Source organism: Perognathus longimembris, chromosome 12, assembly GCF_023159225.1.
Source record: "Perognathus longimembris pacificus isolate PPM17 chromosome 12, ASM2315922v1, whole genome shotgun sequence".
In the NCBI taxonomy this organism is placed as follows: domain Eukaryota; kingdom Metazoa; phylum Chordata; class Mammalia; order Rodentia; family Heteromyidae; genus Perognathus; species Perognathus longimembris.
Window position 1 is genome coordinate 50,862,503 of NC_063172.1, and position 24,908 is coordinate 50,887,410.

A 24,908-nucleotide genomic window follows, 5' to 3' on the forward strand; every position below is an offset into this window, starting at 1 on the left:
AGAGGGGTACAGTTATATCAGCACATTACTTTTTGAACTGTGCTACATCTCCCTCACTTTCTCCAACTTTTTCCTTTCCCAACCTCCTGTCCCCCAAGTTGTAAAGTTCATTGGCAACATCTCATCTTGTGAGTATCACTGTTGAGTTGGTCCACCTTTTGTCCCACCATTTCTGTGATTTCCCCTTCCCTTTGCTAAATCAGGTAAATTTATATACAAGACCAATGGTAGAGAAATAAAAAATAGTAACAACAGAAAATAAACTAAAGGAAAAAAAAGAAATAAAAAAGGAATAACTGCAAACAGTTTAATGAGAAACCCTCATTTCCACTTCTTGACGTTCATTTCAATAAGCATTATTTTATATGATCGTATGCACATAGCTATTTGAGCCATTATGATCCTCTCCTAAGAATACCCTCCTTTGTTCTAAGTGTAGGAATGCTTAGAATGCTCTTTAATTAATCATGCCAAGTGTAATTATTTGCTGTTTACTATCCTTTTTATTAACTTGTAGATTTACAGACATATTCTATTATTACAAATGAGGGAGAACATGCAGCCTATGTTTCTTTGGGTCTGCTTTACTTCATTTGATATAATTTTTTCCAAGTTTTTAAATGAACTGAACTGCTAGGAAAGGTCCTGAACAGGCATCAAAATTTTGTTGTCAGACAACTGGCAAAAGCCCAAATAGTTCAACTGGAAACAACAAAGTTCAGCAGGACCCAAAATGGATTTAAATGATAGGGAAAAGGAAGGGGAAGACTTTGTGTGCACTAATTAGGGAGATCTCACTTCACGCCTGGAGTAAATACATCACAATTCATTATCAGAGCTCTGTTTTCTGAATTTCCTACTTCGGGCTATGATAATGAGCTGTTACATGAATAATTTTGCATATGTAATTATGTGAAAGATTTTTCTGCAGAATGTACCTTAGAGTTGTCTATTCATTTTTCTTTACCTTTAATTCATGGAACAAAGGAATTCCAGTTCAACAAATTGGTTTATGAGTACAATTCATCTTATTTGATGATGCTCCTTCAACTGTTCTCCCTCTCTTTCCTGACCCACACCATCTCCTGGTTCAAATTTCACATTTAAAGATGAAATATTGGGACCTATTGACCCATGTTTGCTCTCTCTATTCATCTGTAACCCCTCCCCTTAACCTCTCTCTCTCTTTCAGCAACACATTTCAGATTCCTAGTATTTCATTTTGTTAAACTGTCAGTTAATTGAGAGTTACCAATTATCACTCTCCTCTGCATATACAGCACTTTAGATTATACTATATATATATACATATATGTACATGCATAGCTATATACACATGTGTTATCATATATGTTTATGATTATTTTGCCAGTCTTGGGCCTTGAACTCAGGACCGGAGCACTCTCCCTTGCTTCTTTTGCTGAAGGCTAGCACTCTACCTTGAGCCACAGTGCCACTTCTGGCTTTTCCTCTATATGGGGTGCTGCGGAATCAAACCCAGGGCTTCATGCATGCTTGGCATGCACTCTACCATCAGGCCACATTCCCAGCCCCTATGTTTATAATTTTGATCTAAATTCTACTAAGGAAAGAAAAACCTTTTGTCTCTGAGTCTGACTTACTTCACTTCACATAATATTTTACAGATCTACTCATTTCCCTGCAACTGATACAAAATTCTGCCTGATGGATGAGTAAATTTCCATTATAGATCACATTTTCTGGGACCTCTGTTTACATGCAGTTGGATATCTCATTGTGGTAAAGAAGTGTTGTGTATGGCATATAATCCTAAAATTTATTCTCTACATCTTATTACCCAGACATGCTCAGCCTGTCAGATTAAAATAGCTAACATAAAAATTTATATATAGAATAAAGAAACTTGATTTTGTTGTATTTACTCTTTTTTGGTTTACTTCTCAATAACATTTTTATTGTTATTATAAGGTAATATATAAAGGAATTACAGTTACATAAATCAGGCAATGAGTTATTTCTTTGGGGTCAAATTACCCCTTACTTCACTTTCTCCCAGGTTTTACCCTTCCTATGTCTTATTCTTAAGGGAGCAGAAATAGAGAAAAATGGAAAATATTGGTTAATGTAACTCCATTATTAAAAATATATGAACATAGAAATGAACTTAAGCAAATTAGCCTTCGGCCCTAATATTAGGTTTCAGTTCTGCAAGTGGCAAAACTACATACCCATCATTTTATTCACTTATATCTATGGTTCTCAATTTTACTAATCAAGAAGGATACTAATGAAGATATTGGATAGAAGTACCCTGGGTCTTAGCCCCACTGGCCTGTAAGTAAAAATATTATTACACTGGGTTTTAGGCAGAGATGTTCAATAAGCTGGTTTGAAATCTGCATCTCAGAAACACTCAGAGGAAAAGAGATACAGATATTCTGGTAGTTTTATTTTTACAAAAGGAGATGTGAGTGATGGAAATTTACTTGTGTATATACAATTTTATTAACTAACATTTCTACTATGGACCTCCATTCCCTGATAAGCTCATCCCATTACACAGCATGAAATACCATCTTCCTTTTGAGAGCTCCCAAAGTTATAGCTCCAGCTCAGACTTCCCTAAACATCAGACTCATATATCCAATTGTGTCTTGACATCTCCATGTACATATTAAACGAACATAGCAAGCTTACCTTCTCTCCTCAAGCCTCCTGCTCTTTGTCACTTCAACATTTTTAGTATTAGCTCCACCCCTGTCATCATTTTTCCCACTTACATATCATACCTCATGGTCAGCAAGTCAGCTTTCTTTCCCTTTAAGCACACCCAAAACCTGAGTGAGTACTCACCCTTGGCCAACTCTTATCAGCTCGGACCTAGATCTTGCAGTATTCTCCTTCTTGGAATTTCTGTTTCCATCATTGACCTGTTGCAGTGTAATTCTCAGTTAGCCACAGGAAAGAGCCAAAAAAAAAACAAAAACAATAACAACATAAAAACCTCTGCTAGGGCTGGGAATGTGGCTTAAGGGTAGAGTGCTTGCCTAGCATGCATGAAGTCCTGGGTTTGATTCCTGAGTACCTCATAAACAGCAAAGGCCAGAAGTGGTGCTCTGACTCAAATGGTAGAATGCTAGCCTTGAGCAAAAGAAGCTGAGGGACAGTGCCTAGGCCCTGAGTTAAAGCCCTAGGACTGCCAATAAAAACCCTGCTAGATCCTGCCATTTTTTTCTGATTCCAAATCCTGTAATTTCTTTCATTCTTATTCGGAGTAAAGGACAGTCCATCTCCTGCCTCTTACAGTCCAGCCAGCAATCTTCAACCAAGCTGATATCCTTGCTCTCCTTAAGCACTGCAGAGTAGGTACCTGTCAAGCTTTGGTTCTCTCTGCTACAATGTTCTTTCACAAATCTTGGCTACATTCCTTCATCTCCTACTGGTCTTTCATTAGGTGCTAGCTCCCTGATACCTTCCTCCACCACAGGTGTTCACCTGGATCCAACAAGAAGTCAATACAAGAGAGGTTAAGGGCACAGGAATTTGTCAGAAGAGCCTGTGTGGGAACAACAGAAAATAACTGGAAAGCTAAGTGTATCGTCTTAGTCTGTCCCTGAGGGAAGAAGACAAAGAGGGAAAGATATTGGATAGAAGTGCTCTGGATTGATATATCATCCTAGCCACACTGGCCTGTGTCCTATAGAATACCTAGCTTTTTCTGACATCAACACCCACAGGACAATATTTGTCCTATACTATACCTGGGAGAATCTTTCTCTAGTTCTCATTAGACAAAGTGCTGCTTGTCATTTGCTTTCCATTTAATCTCATTTCACAGTGAAGCCTTTCCTGATCCTCTATCTGGAGTGATTTTTTTGTGTGAACCTCATTTTTATCTTTATTCCTTTTTCCTTGGAAACACCTCTCACATTTGATAATGTCTTGTATTTCTGTACTTCTCTAACTTTACCTTTCCTTTTGACCTATAAGCTTTATGAAAATACACTAATGGCTCAATTTAACTTACAAACTTGGTTAAGTCTGAATAAGTGCAGATTGGGCAGGTGCTAGCTTAAGAGTGTTACAGGAAAATATACAGCTGTATTACACTTTGACCTTTATAAACCCCAATTTGAGGACTCCTCTGGGGCACGTTGCACCTCCCGAGTCTGTGCTGTGTCCATGGCCGGTCAGCCCTCTTTTCTGGGCTGTAGTTTCAGCTCCTGAGTCTGTGCTAAGTCTCTGGCCCAGGCAGTTTGATTTTTGCTTCCCCAATAAACCTATCTTTTTGTTTGAGAGTGTCTCTGAGTGGTGAACTCTTTGGGGGGGGGGGGGCGAACCTACCCGCCCTCCCGAGCAGTGACATTTCTTGGTTCCCTAATCTAGATGGAATCACCTCTACTCCCTACAACAAAAATATTACCATCAATAAAGGAACAAATTCAAGTAGCTAGGTGACAGTTCAAAAGCAACCATTACTCATTCATATTCTCTCGGCTATCTCTCCTCATGAGGATAATTTTTCTTGAGTATCTTCTTCATGCACTTTCCCCTTCCTGTCCCCTTCCTGTTGCATAGTTTATTTTGTAAATAATGTATGCTGACTTTATTTTTTCACCCTTCCCCCATCCGTTTCCATGCCCCTCTCTTGCCCCCATATTTTTAAAAATATTTCAGCGTTTTATGTTTATCCATAGTTTTGTACACTGGGTGTGGGTGAGGGGGCAGAATATATCAGGCCTTGAACTCAGTGTTTCACAAACTCACTTGGGTTTCTTGCTCATTAATTAGCAGTGAGCCACACTTTCAAGCTGAGCTTTTTGCTTCTTAATTGGAGATGGAGTCTGATGGATTTATCCATCTGACAGGCTTTGAACTCAGATCCTCCATGTCTCAAGGTTCAGAGTATCCAAGATTACAGGTGTGAGACACCAACTCTAGTCACAGTTTTATATATTTTTTAATGTCAAAATAACTCTATAAATCATGGCTGGGAATATGGCCTAGTGATAAAGTGCTTGCATCTTATACATGAAGCTCTGGGTACAATTCCTAAGCACCACATATATAGAAAAAGCCAGTAGTGGCTCTGTGGCCGAAGAGGTAGAGTGCTAGGCTTGAGCAAAAAGAAGCCAGAGACAGTGCTCAGGACCTGAGTTCAAGTCCCAGGACTGGCAAAAGAAAAATTACTCTAAATCATAGCATGGTGTCTTTCCTCTTTTCTTTATTATGTAAGATTGGAGCAAGCTATATGCTGTCTATTCTAGCATACTTGTAGACTTTTGATCAAATATTAAATTGAAATGTTCCTTCTTTTTAGTATTTCCAAGTATAGAGCAACTTCAATTAACTTCAATTTGAGCATCCTTCAATATGTATATATTAAAATTTAGAGAATAAGAAAGGATAAAAATAAGCAGAAGATTCACAATAATTACTCTTCTGCTCGCTGCTCATGGCAACATGTTTCTATTTTCTCTTTCTTATACAGCAGAAAAGATAGGAAATGGTGCAATTTGTTTTCCAAAGTAATATTTCTACCTCCAAAATGAAGTCATTAATATTTTGATGAGGACTGCCTGCATCTGTGAGTTGCTTTAGGAAATACAGACATTCTTATAATAATAATGATTTCTTCAATCCATGAATATGAAGTGAAGACTTTCTGTTTAGTCATAAGTTTCTAAGATTTTGCAATTTTCATTGCAAATGTCTTTGATTTCCTTGGTTAAATTTATTTCTCAGCATTTTCTTTCTTCCTGTAGTTATTGGGAGTTAGACTCCTCACAATTCCTTCTTTATAATTTTCTCATTATTGTACTTAAAATTGTAATGGTATTTGTTTGTCGATTTTAATGTTAATTTTATCTTTAAATAGTCTACAGAGGAGTTGTCAGTCAACAAAGTAGTATGTTAACATAATAAATGGTTCCTACAACTTTCTTAACTCACTTATCAAGCCCAATAGTTTTGTTTTGGTTATGTTTTAGCCTTTTTCTTTCAAATAAGGATAATTCTTAATATTTTTGGCTTCTGTTGTCTTTCTCTTCTAGACATATTTTTAAAAAGTGATCAATACCTACTGCTTTACCCCCTCAAGATTCATTCACCTTCAAACACATTCAAATTAGGTTCTACCCTCATTTTACAAATAGATTCAGATTTTCCTCCTAGATTAGTATTCTTCACAGACTTGACAGCAGATAGATTTTTTTCTGTATTTTTCTCTGTTTTGCTTTCTCACGCTTTCATTCTGTTTTGTCTCTTTTCCATTTCATTACTCGTTTTTCACTTTCTCTTCTGTGTTCTCATTCATGCCTTCTTTTCTTCAGTCTACATATTTCCCTGGGATAATTTTATAAATTCTTAGGGCTTTAATTCTCTCTACATCCAGAGTTACAGCTACCTACATCTTCCTTATGTCACAACCTTCTATCCAAATTCAGTGTCTTCTAGTCAGACCCACATCCTCAAATTTAACATGCTCAATAAAGAATGTATCTTACTGCACAAGCATATTATGGAATGTCATAGTTATTTGATTATCTTATACATGATACCAAGAACTATGATTTTTATATCACAAATTTCCTAGTCATTCTTAACTGTTTGCCTTACAGGATAAAATGTGAAATTTCTTAATCATGTCTCCATTATAAAGTTCATCCAACTCTAATTATTTGTCCAATCTGCTTCTAGAAGCTTATTGATAGTTCAAGGTTTTAACTCTATCATTGCCCTAGTTTTAAATGTTCCTATAGCTCTTCTTCATACCAAATAATAAAACTTACAACTCAGAATTCCTTACTGAAATCACCTCTACACAACTGTGTAACATCATTTCCCACTACTCTAGTAACAGAACACTTCATTTCCTCAAATGAAGAAGCATCTCCACAGATATATTCCTTCTATTCTCTAGAAACATGCATCAATATTCTTAAACTTTCTATTGTCTCTTGTCAAAATCTTTGCTTCACAGGTACTTGAAGATTCAGAAAGTTTAAAGTTATTTCTCTCCTGTATACCTATTGCACTTTGGGTTTCATAAACCTATATGGTGCAAGAATTCAGTGCAAAAATTTAGGATAAACCAGAATATATTTTTATTTCAGTACTATTATATAAATCTTCCCAATAATGGAGTTGTTAAAATAACAAATTAACTTCAATGGATAAGGTATTCAGTTACGGACTAGTTCTGGCGCCAGTAGAACTGAGGTCCAGAAAAGAGCGGGATGATTAAAGACTGGCAAGTGGTACAAAATCTGTTAGTAAAAATAGAAGTCAGAGCCTCTCTTCCTGAGAAAAATCCCAGTGAAATGCACAATAATAGGACAAAAATTACTGCAATTCTGTCTCTCTGGGTAGAATAGAAATTTAATAATATCATGGGCCTGTGAACTTTATACAGGCAGATGGGATTTTAGACACACCACATTACATTTTCAGGCTTGGAGGATCTAGAACGTTTGATTCTAATGTAACAATGAAGAGTACAAAAGTGGCAAAAAGAAAAAAAGCCAGTAGCCTTAGCCAGAGTGTGGGCCTGTACACATTGAAACCAGGAATACACATTTTGACTTAGACCCTGTTAAAATAAACCCTTGGTGTTGATCAGATGCCCAACCCTTCCCTCATCTCTAAATTGAAAGGTAAATTGTAAGTGAGCAGCAACCATAGGGGCCATGTGATGAAAAAGTTGATAGGGTGTTGAGGAGATCTTTGTCTACTGCCCAGAGCTCTGGAAAAAACTGGGCCTTCCTGTCTCTTAGTTGCCTTGTCTCTCAGTTCATGCTAACTACTGCACCTGCCTTACAATCATGATACAAGAGAATTTGGCAACCAAGCTTACACAGGGAGAAGGCAAGAAAGAAAGATTTCAACAATCAGGCTTCCTCATAATTTTGAGGAGTCATTATCAACTCCGGAGTTAGCTCCCTAATTAAGTGAGATGATGCATACCTTGTTATTAGTAAAACTCCTTTCATTGCGGATTTTTGCCTTATGAAGTTATAGGGACACTAGTTACATTATTATCTCGAAGAAAACTCAGAAAAGTAAATGTTGGTGTTTGAAAACCAGCATGTTCATCCTCTTCTGTTGACTTGCCAACATTTCTCTACCAATTGCACACCCTTTTAAGCAATTACATATAAAGCTGATACAATAGGATCTTAAGTGCATGACCCAAGGGAGGTCAAATTTAAGTAGTATATATTTTTAAAAGAACAAAGAAAACAGTGTGCTGATGATAGTATACATTGGCTGTGAGATTTTATAGATCAGAAAATGAACTCAGAGATGTGTACTTCAGATATGCAATGACTCCATGTCTGAAATCTCAGCTACTAGGGAGGTGAGGATTAGGAGAATCAGATTTAAAGATAGCTAGGCCAAAACACTGAAACAACCACATGTCAACAATTAAAGGCAGATACTAGGTCCATACCTGTCTTTCTAGCTATAGAGAAGGTATGGGGAAAAGGACTGTGATCAGACAGTTTCATATTTAAGGCAGTGAGAACATTTCTTATCAAACTTGCTACTTCTTCCCTCATTTATCTCCAACCTTCTCCCTCCCCAGTTTCTCCCCCTGCCCCCGCATGGTTTACAGCATATTGTCTTATTAGTATTGCTATTGAATTGGTTCCCCTTTTACCCATTGTCTCTCCATTTTGTTGTCTCCTTCCCTTCCCTAGTTCTGATAAATGTATTCACAATACCCAGGGTATCAAAGTCAGTTACAGTGACATCAGGGGCAAAACCATGGGGAAGACAGACAAAATAAAAAGGCATAAATTCACATGGTGTGTTGGAAATAACAATGATAAACCACTTATTTCCATAACTTGGAGTTCATTTCGCTTAGCATCATCTTATGTGTTTATATGTACATATAGATATTGAGCTATTGTGATCTTCTGCTTGGACTATCCTAGACATGTACTAATAATTACCAATTAGGGAAACCATAGAGTCTATGATTTTGGGGGTCTGTCTTACCTCACTTAATGTAATCTTTTCCAAGTCCTTCCATTTCTTTTCAAATGGGCCAATGTCATTCTTTCTGATAGACACATTGAATTCCGTTATGTATATCTATGTACCCCATTTTCTTGATCCTTCCATCTGGGTTGGGCATCTGGGTTGGTTCCATATTTCAGTGGAAATAAATTGTGCTGTGGTGAACATAGTTGTGCTGATAGCTTTAGTGTAGTTTTGGTTGTTAAGTTTTGGGTAAATACCCAAATGCAGGGTTCCTGGGTCACAGGGGAACTCTATGTTTAGCCTTTTGAGGAACCTTTGCATTGCTTTCCATAGTGGTTGATCAAGTTTACACTCCCACCAACATTGTAGTAGCATTCCCTTTTGGCCACATCCCTTTCACCATCTGATGTTATTAGTTTTCTTCTTATTATTTTTTATTGTCGAAGTGAAGTTCAGAGTGGTTACAGTTTCATATGTAAGGCAGTGAGTACCTTTCTTATCCAACTGGTTACCGCCTCTGTCATTTTCCCCCTGTTTCCCCATTTCCATATCCCTGCCATGAGTTGTATAGTTGGTTTACACCATATGGTTTTCTAAGTTTTGCTAGTGCATTGTTTCACCCCTTGTATCAGTGTAACTTATTTTAGTACCCTGGATATAGTATATATGTGTATTGGAACTAGCGAAGGGAAAGAGAATACCAAAATGAAGAGACAAAGAATAAAGAAGCATTGAGATTTTTTTAATTGAACAAATCTGTATTTATTTTCTTTTTTTTTTTTTTTTTTGGCCAGTCCTGGGCCTTGGACTCAGGGCCTGAGCACTGTCCCTGGCTTCTTCCCGCTCAAGGCTAGCACTCTGCCACTTGAGCCACAGCGCCGCTTCTGGCCGTTTTCTGTATATGTGGTGCTGGGGAATCGAACCTAGGGCCTCGTGTATCCGAGGCAGGCACTCTTGCCACTAGGCTATATCCCCAGCCCTGTATTTATTTTCTTTTCCTTCATTTTGAAATAGTTTTCCTCTTACATATGTCATTCCAGGTGGTTACTTAGGATAAACCTATGTACCCCAGTAAAGATGCAGCTTATCTCTGAAAATGCAAACCTTGCAGCCCCTGTGGATATCAAATACCTTCATTGATGCTTCCAGATTAGAACACTGGTTCACATGTATTAAATGTTGTGTAACAAAATCTTAGGCCTAACGTCTTTATTCTCACATGTTTTCTTAAGTGTTTCTATAATATGTAATGATGACTCAAATTGGATTTTGGATTTGCTTCCTGGCTAAAGTAATTTAACTTACCATTTTCTTCTCTATGCAAAGGAAATGACAATAAATCTCAGCGTTCAGTAGATTTAATATAAGTAGTTAAAATAATGCCTGAACAATACCTGACCAAATGTTTGGAGTATTATCCCCAAAGAATTCAATACTCAATGCCATAATCCCAAATGTTGAACTATAAATCAGTCAAGTATAGCACACAAAATGCAAACTATAGACCAGTATCTCTCAAGTGCAAAAGTGAAAATGTTCTCAAAAAAAATCAGCAAATAGAATGGAGAGAGAAAGAATAAGTAAATTCACTTATTACATTCCATATACATTATGTAAATATGGAACCATGTAACTAGAGGTAGGAATTGGAGGGGGAAATATAAAGGGAAGAACAATGAAAGCAGCAACATGTATTAAGCATTGTCCTTATAACTTATGGAATTGAAATTTCTTTGTACAACTAGTTAGTAATAATAATAAACATTAACAGAAAATAATATCTTGAAAAGATTACACATCACAACCAAGTTTGGTTTGTCTCAGGTTTTTTTTTTTTGGCCAGTCCTGGGCCTTGGACTCAGGGCCTGAGCACTGTCCCTGGCTTCTTCCCGCTCAAGGCTAGCACTCTGCCACTTGAGCCACAGAGCCGCTTCTGGCCGTTTTTTTGTATATGTGGTGCTGGGGAATCGAACCTAGGGCCTCCTGTATCCGAGGCAGGCACTCTTGCCACTAGGCCATATCCCCAGCCTTGTCTCAGGTTTGAAAAGATCAGTTCATGAATCATATCAGCATATATAAAATAAAAAATAACATAAAAAGATTCAGAAAACAAAAAAATTACACAGCAAGATGCAACAATCATTCGTGATAAAAAGTACCAGCATGTTATAGAGTGGAATGTAATCAATTTTACCAAAAAACAATCTACCCACACGAAGTCTAGAGCGAATGGCCAAGACTACATGATGATTGTGAAATTAGCAATGCTCATAATACTCCCACCTCATAAGCTCTGATTCCTAAACAGTGCATTAACTTAGCATTTCATAGGTCAGATGGAAATACTAGCAAAACCAAACGCTAGCAAGAACACAGAACAGGAACTCTCAGTTATTACTGGTGTGAATGCAAAATGATAGAGCCATTAGAAGACAGTTAAGTACTTTCTGTATGGATATACTGTTAACATATAGTTTAGCAGCCACATGTTTATATTTGTAAATCTTTAAGTAATTGTACATAGAGGTTTCAACTCAGCAGTTCAGTTTGTGAGGACAACACATCTTGACAAGTGTCACCCCTATATTATACTGCCCTGTCTCTCCTAAATCCACCCATCCCTTCAGTTTACGTGGTTACATTTTCATATATGTACATTGAGTATTACAACTATCTCTCCCTCACCCTTCCCCTCTCTATTTGTCTTTAACCCTCACCTGAATGTCTCCTCTCCCACCTGACATCGTGTGCTCCAGCTTCCTGATATTCATTTTGTTAAATTGCTACTCAGAGCTTATTCTATGGAATCTTCCCCTGCATTTACCCCATGTTAACTAATATGCACATATATGACCCAGTAAACATTTACATATGTATTTATCATGGAATTATTTTATGGGACTTTCTTATATGATTAACAACTTGGGTGGATAGAATATTCTGGCTTGGCAATTGTTAACTTTCTGTGTTTGAAATATATCATAGAATCAAGCCCCCTTGCTTTTATTTTTTCTATTGAAAAAATCTGCTGTTATTTTGATAGCTCTAAGTGACTAGTCTTCTTCCATATACAGCATTGAATACCTTTATTGTGTAAGCTTAATATTATAACTCTAATATAGGGTGGAGAAGTTCTTTTCTGATCTGCTCTGTTGTTCTAAATGTCACTTGTACTTATAAGCTATTATTAGCAAGATTTTTGAATTTTTTTGCTATTACTCTATTAAATATATTTCCTATGTCTTTAGCTATCTGTACTTCAACGTCCTCAGTATGCATCATTTGTAATGTTTTGCTTTTGAGTCTTGAGGTTTTTGCAAGCTCCTCTCATAATTCTTGGATTTATTTTACTAGTGTACTTACTCTCTAGTTATAATTTCTACTAATTTTTTCTCTCAGCTTGCAGGTTCATCATTTTTTGAGGTTTTCTATCTCTGTATTAAGGTCCTTTGTTCAAGTCTTGCATTTTATTCTTTACTTCATTAATTATCTTTATCTATGCCTTCTTAGATCCCTTTTGATGACATAGCTTTTTTTTCATTAAAGTCATTTGAATTCACTTGGAATTCATTTTTTTAAACTGTGTCCTCCATGAAATTTTTAATTTCTCTTCTAGTATTCTCACTGTATTGAACTAATTTGTTATAGATGTCCTTTTTTATTTCATTGAATGTTTATCTCAATAGTTCTTTGAGCCAAGTGTAAAAGGTCCCTATTACCTGTTGTTCTGCTTTGTTGTATGATTGTTGTTCTTTGAGGGGTGAGTTCATTCTCCCTATTATTTTTATTATATATAATAATTTACTTACATTATTATATTTCTTCCACTTCTGTATTAGGCTTCACTCATTTGAACACCCTTTTTCTATTGGTCTTTCCAGTCCTAAAGTCTTCCTAGTGGGCTGCTCATTTTATCTCAGTGGACTAGACTCTAGGTGATTCAAGCAGCTATTTCCTACCACTGTTATGGGCGTATTTCTCAATTCTACTATCTTCTATAAATAAAGATGCAGTTAAATCTTTACCCACACCTGTTACCATTGATAGTTATGTGTATATATTCAGTTATGAGATATGCACAGGAGCTAGCTTTTTGTATATTAACTTTGCAGTTAAAGCTAAGCTATACCAGGCAGGCAGTATGAAGGCAAAGGTGTGGAATAAGGAAGATGGTAAAACAGAGATATTGTGGGTTCACTGGATAGTCTCAGTGCAGGTGTAAATACATTGTGAGGGAAGTGGTTATAAGATATGAGGTATTAAGTAAAGGTGAGGGTGCTAGGGTAAGAGAAATGTGAGATGAGTAGGTTACGAAAAAGAGCAATGAGGGAAGCAAAACAATGAAAGCAAAAGATAAAAGCAAATAGGAAAAAAAGCAAAAATCAAGCAATCAATTCCAATAAATCATATATATGTATATATATACGTATATATGTATATACATATATGTATATATGTATATATATGTATATATACATATATATGAAGTAGCTGTCAACCTCAGAACAAAATGAAAACTCAAAACAAACCAAACTAAAAAAATGGCATCCACACCCATAGACTCTTTGGACAGTTGGTATTCTGTCTTTGTTGGACTTATAAATTGTTGCCCATTAAGTTTTCTCTTCGAGATGATCTGTACTCCCAGTGTCATTCCCATTCCAGTAGGAAAGTGAGCTGTACCTCTCCAGGGATCGCCCTCTGGGTATGCTGGATGTCCTGGCAGAGACCCAGGATAAAGTGCAGTACAGAAAGTCTCTAAGGCCACTGTTTGTGTGCAGAAGAAATCAGTACTTCTGTCTTTTTGTTGTTGGTTAGTTTGTTTCCAATCAGCTGCACAATGTTAAGGCCTGCCTAAGTTGACCTTTCCCCTCAGGGTTAAGTGCCTGAAATTGCCCAATGTACTTATCCCCTAGGACACTCTTGGGAAGTGTGGGCAGGATCCCTGGGATGAGATACAACTACAGTGGGCAGTGATGGCCACAGAGACCCACTTGTGCAATGTGCACTGCTTCCCTAGGAAGTGGGTTATAACCACACCGAGCAGTGACGGGCACTGGGACCCGCTGAGTCCTTGAGGCTCTGTGACCTGGCAAGGAATGGTCAGCTGCCTTTTCTTCTTGCTCAGGAGTTTGGGAGCTAGTCACTGTGAATGGCAGCAGAGGCTCTTTCCTGAATTTCTCTGGTGGTACTCCATGGTATGGAACAGCTCTTGTGGCCAGTGTGGAGTTTCTCTTTACTGTTTCTCTGGTGTACTAAGAAATTGATTCTCGCTGCATGTACCAATGTGTGGGCACTGTTTTTTGGTTTTATTTTATTTTGTTTTTTGTTTTTCTAATCCTTTAAAACTTCAAAGTCCATCATTTAGTTTAGTTAGTTTTGATGGTAAGGTCTTATTCGTAAATTTAGAAAAAACAAACAGCCAAGGATTGGTTAGGTTCCTCAGTGGATAAAGCACGAATCTAATTTTGGCAGCACCATTTGGGGATTTTAGTTCCACCTTTCTCTTATTCTTAGTCATCCCTATTTCTCTTTCCCTCTCTTCCTCTCCCTTGCCCTCTCCCTCTTCTTCTCAATCTCCCTCCCCCTCTCCCTCTCTCCCTCCCTCTCCCCCTCTCTCTCCCCCTCTCCCTCCCCCTCTATGTCACACACAAATATACCATGCTTGTTTCTTAAAACTATTGCTCAAATATTTTAAATTTGAAAATGTCTTTTTTCCTTATTTTGTTTCCTTGTATTTGGGATTGGTTCCTGCACTCTATGTATGCTAGGTAGGATTTCATCCACTTGAAACCCAGTTCAGACTATTTTGTTTAGCTCTTTTTTCAGATATGCTCAGGAAAAATCCCTTTAGCTGGGATTTCACATAAGATACACTATGATTGAATTGTTGAAAAGGTCTTGCTTTTGCAGGGCCTGATATGAACCACAGTCTTCTGGATATTGTCATTTTTCCCAGTTAGTATTACAGTTAGCACTGTGCAAGGCTACTTAGCCCTTTTGTAAAAGACTTGAATTTAAAATGGCAAAGCTTTAAAGTTCTTCAGATAGTAAATTAAAAACTTTAAGAAAATGACACACTTAACTTTGACAAGCTTGGTATAAGTTCAACCATAAGCATTTACCTGGGAATGTACTATGTTGTTAACATCAGTGCTTTGGCTCTGAAATGCCTAACTTTTACACTAGAAGATTCCTCTAATAGTTGCATGCCACAGAAACTGCATAATTCAACTATCCTTTGCAAATCAAATCTGGGGGTCAACACAAGACTTGTAGGTATTGTGACTATTAAAGTATTTACTGTTGTATTAAACCCTAATTCTAAAGTCCTGATCACATTGAGATGACATTGTCATTTACCATTTCTCCTTACTGAGAGAAAATCTCAGTATTTCTGCTCCTTGTTGGCCCTGTGGATTCTGTAGTGCACCCAGAACGCAATGTCTGGTTCACGCTGTCTTTCCAACTCTACTCTACTCTGTTAACACCTAACTTCTACAGTCAGAACTGTGGTGCCCAGGAAATAGCGCGGTTGAACAAATGTATCTTTCAAGCTTAGACTCAGGTAGGCTTCCAGGACCTTCTTTGGACCTTAGATTTCGCTCATACTTGTAGTAAACATAAACATATAAAATTGTCAAATACTCTTTAAATTGTGGGGACAATTCATACCCTGAAAGCAGAAATAGTTAGAGATTCCTGCCACACCTGCCTTCATTAGTCTTTGCTCAACATGTGCTGGGGTGCAGTGGCCCCCGTCGGGGGTGACTTCGTTTCTTGCCTATTTGGTTTGGTTTTTGGAATTTCTCAAGAGGATGAAGGGTTTTCATGTGAAAATCCATGGACATGTAGAGTCATTTCACACAGGGGTCCTCTCCATTATAGGGTCTCCCCTTTCTTCTCACTCCCCCTCTTTTTCAAATAATGCTAGGGAGTTTTATTACATAGTGGGAGATAGAAAGATTGGCTGAGAAAGAAAAAGAGTGATTCAAATTTGTCAAATTTTCAACGTTATTTAAAACATTTTATTTATTGTTGCATTTCTTGCTTTCTAAACTCAGGAGCCAAACTGTGGCCCCTTTTGTTACAAGCAGTAAGATATCCTAGTGCTGCTAAAAACCCAGTACCTTTGGAAATGCTGACTCATGACTTTATTGTTGTGCCAAGTCTGTTCTTTTGTGTTCTATTATTTCATGTCACTTCCACATCTTTCCTGTAGGTCCTTCCCTCTGTTTCTCCATTTTTCACTGGGACTCAGAGAATGCTGACTGGTGCCCTGCCCTGAGATGCCTCGAAAAAGACAGATTCTCAAGGGGATGGCCTCCCTTCAACTGATCCTGGTGCAAAAAGAAGATCAGAGCTGATCTGGACAAGTTCTGGCCTTCCATGTCATCTCCATCAGTATTTCAGGCACAAAAATATATGTGCCCTACCGATCTCAGGATTGCCCTGCTACTGTAAAATCTCAGCAGGCCAGTGAGCCAGTCTGTGCAAAAGCCATGAAAAAAGGTGGCCCACTGGTCCATAGCCAGAGTGTGTGGATAGGGGAAAGATCCCCAGCGCCTCCTAAGAGGCAATGTGAACACTGCTCAACAACTTCTTCCTTGAGCAGGAGTGGATCAAGTCAGTCTCAGGTCTTGCCCGATGGCACAGTGAGTGTATGTGTTATACCAGGGGTCAGATTTTGCAGGGATACTTAAAAAAGGGAAAGTGGCAAGGAATGGTGGGCACAAGGTTGCAGGGATAGAATGAAGGGCCAGGGTGAAAAGAGATGGGGAGACAGACTCTGGGGAATGGCAGAGCCTTGGTCTCATTTCTGTACCCTTGAGCAGTGGTGCGTTTAGATGACCAAGATGTCTAGGTGGTCATCCATAGCATGCCAGTAGAAAAAAGGCATGCACTGGCTGCTCAAGCGAGCTGCTTCCTCCTCCTCCTGCTGCATTTGCTTGAAGTCAGGCAGCTCTGGCTCTATCCGCTGCATGGTGCGGTTCTCCAGGGGCAAAGCCAGCCATGCCCCTTGTCCTGCGGGCTCCACATCACTGTTCAGGTCTATGTCTTCAAATTCATCTTCACAGGCTGACTCTGATTTTGGGGGGCCTGAGGTGGGCTTTGCAGGCAGATTCTGAGAGGCTGCCTGGAACTGCAGCTGGAAAAGTAGATCCTGTAGCTCCAGCACCATCCTTTGTGTGTCCTGGTCCAGCTGGGCAATGCATTCATTCTTCTCCCTCTGTCGCTTCTCCAGCAGCACCAAGTGATTTCCATAGAAAGCAGTGTCATCCCTGATGCTGTCCACCTCTCCCCTGAGTTGCATGCAGAGTAGTTCAAGGTCCTCTACTTGCTCCTTCAAAAATGTTTTAACCTGAAGGTCTTCCTTGAAGAGCCTCGTCAGGTTTTCAATGTGCCTAGTGATGCCTTGCATCTCCTGAGAAATGCAATCTCTGCCACTCTGTGTGGCCAGGGCCTCCTGCTCGGGCCTCCTGTTGTTCTCCTCTGCCAGTTGAGCCAGGTACTGGCAGCGCAATTTCTGCTGTCTCAGTTGCTGGCCCAGCCGGGCCTTCTCTGCATCAACCGAGGTTTGAGCCTCATAGAGAAAGGCAATCAAGTCTTCTGGGCTCTGAACATTCTCTGGGATGGGGAGGTGGAGCCTAGCTGCCTCCTCATCCTTTTTCTCTTCCATTTCACTTCCTCCAGGGACAGCCAGGAGGCTCATCTGAGCCTGCAGCTGCTGGTTCTGCTGCCTGGTGGCTAGGAGCTGCTCCTGGGTCTGCTGCAAATTCTCCTGGACTGTCTGCAGTTCCCTGCTGCCCTGCAGCACCTTCTGCTTCAGCTGCTCCAGCTGCTTTGCCAGTTGCTTCTTTGTGTTCTCCTCTGCCTGCAAGGTGCTGGCCAGCTCCATGTTGTCACCACTGAGCCTCACAAAGCCACTTTGCAGTTCAGCCAGCTGGTTCTGGAGGTGCTGGTTCTCTTCCAGAGCACCTCTGATTGTGCTTTGTTTCTGGCTCAAGGTGTCTAATGTTTGATGGAGGCGATCTTCTGCCTGCACAGCACACATATTGGAGGCCTGCTCTAGGGCCTGCAGCTGCTCCTCTTGCAGGAGGTTTTGTTGACTTAAGGTGTTATTGACTTGCAGCTGTGTAGCCATATTCTCCAGCTCCTCCTTCAGTGCCCCTACTTGGCTTTCTAGTTGTTCTTTGTCTTTAGTGGCCTGTGCTAAGGCCTGAGGACTGACTGTGTGTTCACACAGCCCTGAGCACTGTAGTTGGATTATGTTGGATGTCGCTAGCTTCTTTTGGAGCTCTTCCATTCCGTGTTCCATGGTTGCTTTCTCAAGCAGTGCCATTTGGAGACGCTCTTCCAGGGTGGCGTTGTACTCTCGGAGTTCTTCCATGCTTTTGTTGGTCTTCTCCAGCTCCACCGTTAGGCTGTCTTTCTCTCTCGTCAGCTCCCTAGTATGCTCCTTTTCCTCCTCCTTCTGGCTGGAGATGGCAGAAAGGACAGCCTCCAGCTCTGCCACTCGCCGTTGGGAAGACTGCAGGTGGCTGGAAAGACCCCGCATCTCCTCTGCGTTATGAGTGGCGGCCTGCTGCATGGTGGTCAGCTGTGTGTATAGATCGTTCTTTTGTGATACTAGAATTTCGATGGTTTGCTTGTGGAGCTGCAGATCTTTCCTCAGCTCATCGTTTTCTTTCAATATGTTTTGATGGTATGCCTTCACTTGGTGTAATTCATTCACATCATCTCTGCTGTTTTTTTCCAATACCTTCACCTTCTTGGCGAGTTTGATGTTTGTTTGGCAGCAGGCGTCTAGGGCTTCTGTCAGCCCTTCATATAGCTCCTCGAGATCCTGCATTTGTTCAGAACAGGGGAGAGTCTCCCTGTCTGGGGTCAGTGTGGTGTCAGACACAAAGCTAGTGAGCTTTTCAGAAAGGTGTTTCAGGCTCTCGAGTTCGGCCATGGTGTTCAGGCTGATGTCAGCATCCTGGTCTTTCGTTGATGCTGTGTCCATTGCAACAGCTGGGGTTTGAGGGGTTTGAAGGGGCGATGAGAGGGAGCAGAGAGTCTGTGGGTGCAGGAAGAGCCTTGTGGGCTTTGGGGGCCTCTTCAGGTGACTTACCCACAGTGGTGGTGTCAGATTCACTGTGGCTTTTAGGTTGTTTCTTCTTTTCTCCTGCTGGACCCACAAGGCTGCTTGTTTTGTGCTATTGCCTGAGATTTTTCTTGGCGGCAACCAACTGCTGTTGTCTCTGGTTTTCAGACAGGGTTGGGGTGGGACCGGGAAGGTGTGGGGCACTTTACAAGGATTCTAGCAAGTTCTGTCTCAGATCAATCACCACGCACTACCTCCTCCAACAACTCCTCACTGTGGTGTGAGGCCAGAGAGAGAATTCCATGGCAATACTAGGCAGCATGGAATGTGGGCGTGGCCAATATCTCTCACCCCATTGGTCAGTGAGAACAAGGCTAGGCAGGGGCGTGGCCTCCTTTCTGGATCCTTGAACTAGTGGAATCCCAATGAGGGCTGTGGGCAAGACTTATCCAAACTTACTTCCTTACGTGCATGGGGGGCATGTGTCTAGGCAGTAATTAATGCAGCTTTCCATTCAGTGTGAGATTCTCCATCACAGAAATGTATTTAGCTTGGTGGAAATGAGAGTCTGCTCTCCAGCCTTTGTTGTTCTCCTTCCTGTGACACTGACTTCTCCCTTTGTCCTAGAGGCCTTTGTATCTGGGCTGAGCGTGAAGGTTAGGAAGGAACAGGAGGGTACAGTCTGCCAGTTTGCCCTCACTTTTCTGATACCTCACAACACTTCTCTGTATGTTCATCTATTAGAAATCACCTGCAAGGTACTTTTCATCTGACTCCACACAGTTCTTTGTTCACAATGTCTTCACTGCCTCCCGGGTCTCTGATCCTGTCAGGTTACCACATGATCTCCTGTCCTGGCTGGATTTGGTCCAGTATCTGGGCTCCCATTCTGCATCTTCTTCTACTCTGCCAGCCCAGTGCAGAAATTCCTGCTTCCTCAGGCGCCCTATTCTTCTCACACCTGCTTTACATCCAGTTAGCCTTTCTCCTCAGACTTACCCCAAGCTGAACCCAAGTTGTCCTTGGCCTTCTGAGCCCCTGTGAAATGGGCTGTGTTCCCCCCTCTACTTCTTAACCAACTCAGCCCTGATCAAAACAGTGCAGTTCTGAGAAATTTCCGGTCATCAGATTTCACCCTTGATCCCCTTTTGCCTTTCTTCCTGCCACACAGTCCTCAAACTGTTTGCCAGTCTTCAAGCTCCTGCTTTCTCTGACCTTGCCACTTGCATATTTCCCAGTCATTCCTCTTTCATTTTATTAATTTGTGGTATTGCCTTTCTTTTGTTGGTTAGATTGCCCATGCGTTTCTTCACTTTCTTGTGTTTTCAAAGAACTAAGGTTCTGTTTATTTGATTCCTTTTTACAAAATTCACCTCTTAGCTTTATTATTTCTTTTCTCCTGTTAACTGTGAATATGGCTTATTTTACTAAATGCTCATTTTTATTACTTGAATTGTTTTCTAACTTTTTTAGTGCCAATTCAGACTACCATGTCAATTTTCTTTGCCTTTTCCCATCCTGTGTTTCTTGGTTCCTATCTTCACTCTTTCCATTCTTCCTCCCTTTCTTCTTTTTTTCCCCTTATTTCTTTTGCTTTATGCTTTGTATACTTGTATTTTTATGTGGGTTGGTACTTTGAGTTGAATTCAAGGGCAGGCCATGGACTTAGATTTTTTCTCCTGTCTAGTTTACAACCATTTGAGCCATAGCCACAGACTGCATTTTGCTGTTTAATTTTAGATAAAGTCTTGTGAAAGTTTGTCTTGCCCAGATTTTATGCTATCTCTATGTCTTAATCTTTTTAAGTATCTGGGAATACAAGTCTGAAATCATTACTGCTTGTTTTTCTTTTTCTTATTTTTTGACATTAAAATCATATGCGTTTTCACATCCCATTTTGTGTTCTCAACCTTGTATTTGATAGGTTATTTTCAAATCTCAATGCGCTTATGGATATTTTGCAATATTTAGTACTGCTTTTCATACATTTACTGTCTTTTTTTTTTCACTTTTGTGAAATTTGCTATTCTTTATTTTTTCCTGGACCATTCTTGGACCTTGAACTCAGGGCCTGAGCACTGTCCCTGGCTTCTTTTTTGCTCAAGGCTAGCACTTTGCCAGTGGAGCCACAGTACCACTTCTGGTCGTTTTCTATACATGTGGTGCTGGGGAATTCAACCTAGGGCTTCATGTATGTGAGGCAAACACTCTTGCCACTAGGCCATATTCCTAGCCCCCATTTTTATTTTTTTTTAAAGTCAGTCTAGTGTGCAGTAGGACATCAGAAATACTGTCACATGTCTCACTATGTTTTGGTATCCCTATTTTAATCTCATTCCATTCTTTCCTCCCTCTCTTAGTGTCTACTTACTACTGTTCTACTTTTTGCTTTTAAAGGAATGTTTTTGAGCTTCCACTTACCACTTAGTAATATAATTGAAAATTTTTGTTTCAGTGTATATGTACATCATATAGATTCAAAACCTTGACAGTTTAGTATTTACAATTTTTTGTGTTCTTCAAAAAAATCTGGGGAAACTAAAATGTTTTTTAATGGCTTTATCCCTTTGTGAATACATTCATTTATTTAAATGATGAATGAGAGTAAAATGGGGGATTTTATACCCTTGATCCAAACTTCAGGAAATCTACTTGTCAGGCCCAGCCTGAGACATGGTGAAAGGAGTAAAAAGACTGATTACTAGAGGCTGCCACAAAACACCACACTTCAACACATTTTCAGCCATCTTCTGAGGTATAGACATTTGCTTTGAGACTTTCTGCCATGGCTGCCTTTGATCTGTGATTCTTAGATCTCAACCTCCTCTGTAGCTATAATTACCAAAGAGCCCAGGGCCCAGCTTAAAAATTATACATGCTTTTAAGTATCATCGGATGCTTTCACTCTCTGTCTATTACGCATTCTTCAAGTCCAGGTAACATATGTATTTCCTCCCATTCTTAGTGATTCCTTTCATTTATTCAATATTCTTACTTTTTGCTTCTTTGAAGTATACCATTATGGTTATCAGTATTCATCCTAGTGTCTGATAAAACATCAGGAATTTTTCTTCAAGCTTCCATATAGCACTTAGTGTGTAAGTATATTAAGTACATTCTAAACCTTGATAATTTTGTATTTAAAAATTATTCAAGCATTCTTCAAAAATCTCTATAGACATTGAAATACTTCCAAAGTACTTTATTTCTTTGAAAAACAACATTCCATTATTTCAAGTGTAAATGAAAATGAAATGGAGGGTTTTATACTCCAGGAATCTCACTTTAGTCCCAACCTGGGATATATTAAGAACAGAGAAAAAAAGATTTATTACATGGCAGCTAGAGAGAACAGCACTTTAGAATATCTTTAGCCATTTTCTGAGTTATAGACATTTGCTTAAAGTTAAATAAAGAAAATTAGGAGCAGGAAATGAGAAAAGTATGCATGTTTAAAATAGTATGCAGTTGAAGATGAATTCAAATGTGGTTAGAGGTAGCATCTTGTCTCACATTATTGTCAGGATTGATAAGATAAAGCCTAGTTATAATTTGCCAGCTAGTTCAGCCTGTCCTGCTTTCCAAGATTGCTGCGAATGATGGCAGACAGAATGCCTCTACATACAGGACACAGATACAAAATAGAGGCTAGGTTACCTAGTCATTGTCTTGATCCCTATTAGTTCATTGGTCCAAGAAGGAGATCATTTTCTTCAGAAAAAAATAAGCTTATAAACACCTTTTTGTCCCTTGGACTCTGTCCCTGGCTTCTTTTTGCTTAAGGTTAGCACTCTGCCACTTGAGCCACAGCACCACTTCTGGCTTTTTACAACCCTCTTCACATTTGGAAGTTCCTTAATCTTGAGGGAACTAGACATGGCATTTACTTTAAAAGATCATCCATAATTGAAATATAACAATCAAAATTTTTGTTTCAGCTCAAAAGTAGAAACAATAATATAAAGCAAAATAGAGAAGGAATAAAAGTCAGTGTATATCCAATTCGATAAGTTGCATAATAGATCCTCTTTTAAATAGCATCATTGTAATTGATTTTGGTATTCTGGGTATTGCATATATGATTATCTGCATCAGGAAAGGGGTACATTGGTGAGACAAAGGATATAGGGTGAACCAATGCAACAGTAATACTCACAAGGCAATATGTTGGAAATTAATTGTACAATCGTAGGGGGGCTGGGAGGGAGGGGAGATGGGAGAAAAATGAGGAAGAGTGTAACAAGTAGGGCAAGAAATGTACTCACTACCTTACATATGTAACTGTAGCCTCTCTGTACATCACCTTGACAATAAAATCAAATAAAAAATAATATCATGAGCATGGCTTACTAAAAAGTTATGTTTTGAGCCTCTAGAAAAAGTGATTCCTAGCCTTACTCAAATAGAAGGCCATAACTGAAGGCAAAATTTTCTTTCAGAGGTATCAAAAAATCTTTAATGTCAAATAGCCATGCATATATTTGAGTACCTTCTTTAAAATCTCACATGGATTTCCTTTGTGAAAGGGTTGGGATGATGTGTCCATACTGATATTAACTTCCTCTATTGTCTGAACAATTTTTCTCTAAATTCTTTGACTTTGAAAAGGTTTTTTAGATGATTTTACCAATTAAACACCTACTGAGATTTTTTTAATTTTCTCTTTCTTTTTCCTTTCTTCTTCCCTCCCTCCCTCCATCCCTCTCTCCCTTCCTTTCTCTCCTTCTCTTTTTTTGGTATTATAAGTGATGTACAGTAGGTTTATAGTTACATAAGTTAGGTAATGAGTACATTTCTTTAGGGATTTAAATTTTCCTCCAATAATCTTGTGTTGTTTCATGTCTGAGGGTGGAATAAATTGGTGAGAAATCAGTGCTAATGAGATTGTTAGGATCCAACTTAAGCCAAAAAAGAAATTTTAAGGAGTAGGTTCTTAGACTTGGCTTATCTGATGTGTGGGTGTGTGTATGTGTGTGTGCGTGTATGCATGTGTGTGCATGTGTGTGCTGGTTTGGGGGCTTGAAGTCAGGTCCTGGGCCCTGTCTCTTAGCTTTTATGCTAAAAATTAGTTCTCCACTACTTGAGCACAGCTCTGTTTCAGGATTTTTGAAGGTAGAAGTCTCACAGACTTTCCTTCCTGGGATGGCTTCGAACCATGATTCTCAGAACCTAGCTTTCTGAGTAGCTAGGATTATAGGCATGAGCCACCTGCCCTAGACTGTTTTATCTGACATCTTATGAAATCTAATATAATCTGTCCTACCTGTGTCCTGGAATGTCAAAAATTTTGCTTAGGTTTCTACTAGAAACTATACTTTTTCAGAATGTCATCCTAACCCATTACAACATTTTTAAAGTTATATAAGACAAATATAAAACAAAATAGTTGGAGGCCAACTCATGTGACAGATAAATATTTTTTAAATCTGGTCAGAGTAATTTTCCATGGATTTAATTGTAAATGTTCTAGAAAAAAATCAAAACAGCAATGAGATAAACTTACAATAGTCATGATTAGAATTATGATGCAACAGTTTATTAATTATCAATCTAGTTATTCCATTTGTGTAACAGTTAAGGATAAGAATTGTGATTAACATTAGCATTATTAGGGTCTCCTTACAATTAAAAGCAAATGCATGCAGACTTGTAAATGACTAGCATTGTTAACAGTTTTATGATAGGAGACATCAACTTGATAAACATTTCTGATATTTGTACTCTAGCAGGCTTACATCCTTGTTGAACACAAAGGCATTAAGTATATAAAGAAACCTGTACAATTGGCATTACAGTTACACTGATATCACATATCTGCATTAATTTTACTTTAACTCTCAAAGCA

General features: G+C 39.1%; 1 protein-coding gene across 1 annotated transcript; it reads right to left on the reverse strand.

The window, feature by feature from the left end:
* Positions 1–16,816: 16,816 nt before the first annotated feature.
* On the reverse strand, positions 16,817–18,982 carry LOC125360621 (golgin subfamily A member 2-like). The gene has a single exon (XM_048358660.1). It carries the CDS (start codon positions 18,980–18,982, stop codon positions 16,817–16,819), a length of 2,166 nt encoding a protein of 721 aa, XP_048214617.1.
* Between the last annotated feature and the right edge of the window lie 5,926 nt (positions 18,983–24,908).

Excerpts from the sequence above, each read along its gene's own strand:
- LOC125360621 (XM_048358660.1), bottom strand. The coding sequence starts at position 18,982 with ATGGACACAGCATCAACGAAAGACCAGGATGCTGACATCAGCCTGAAC.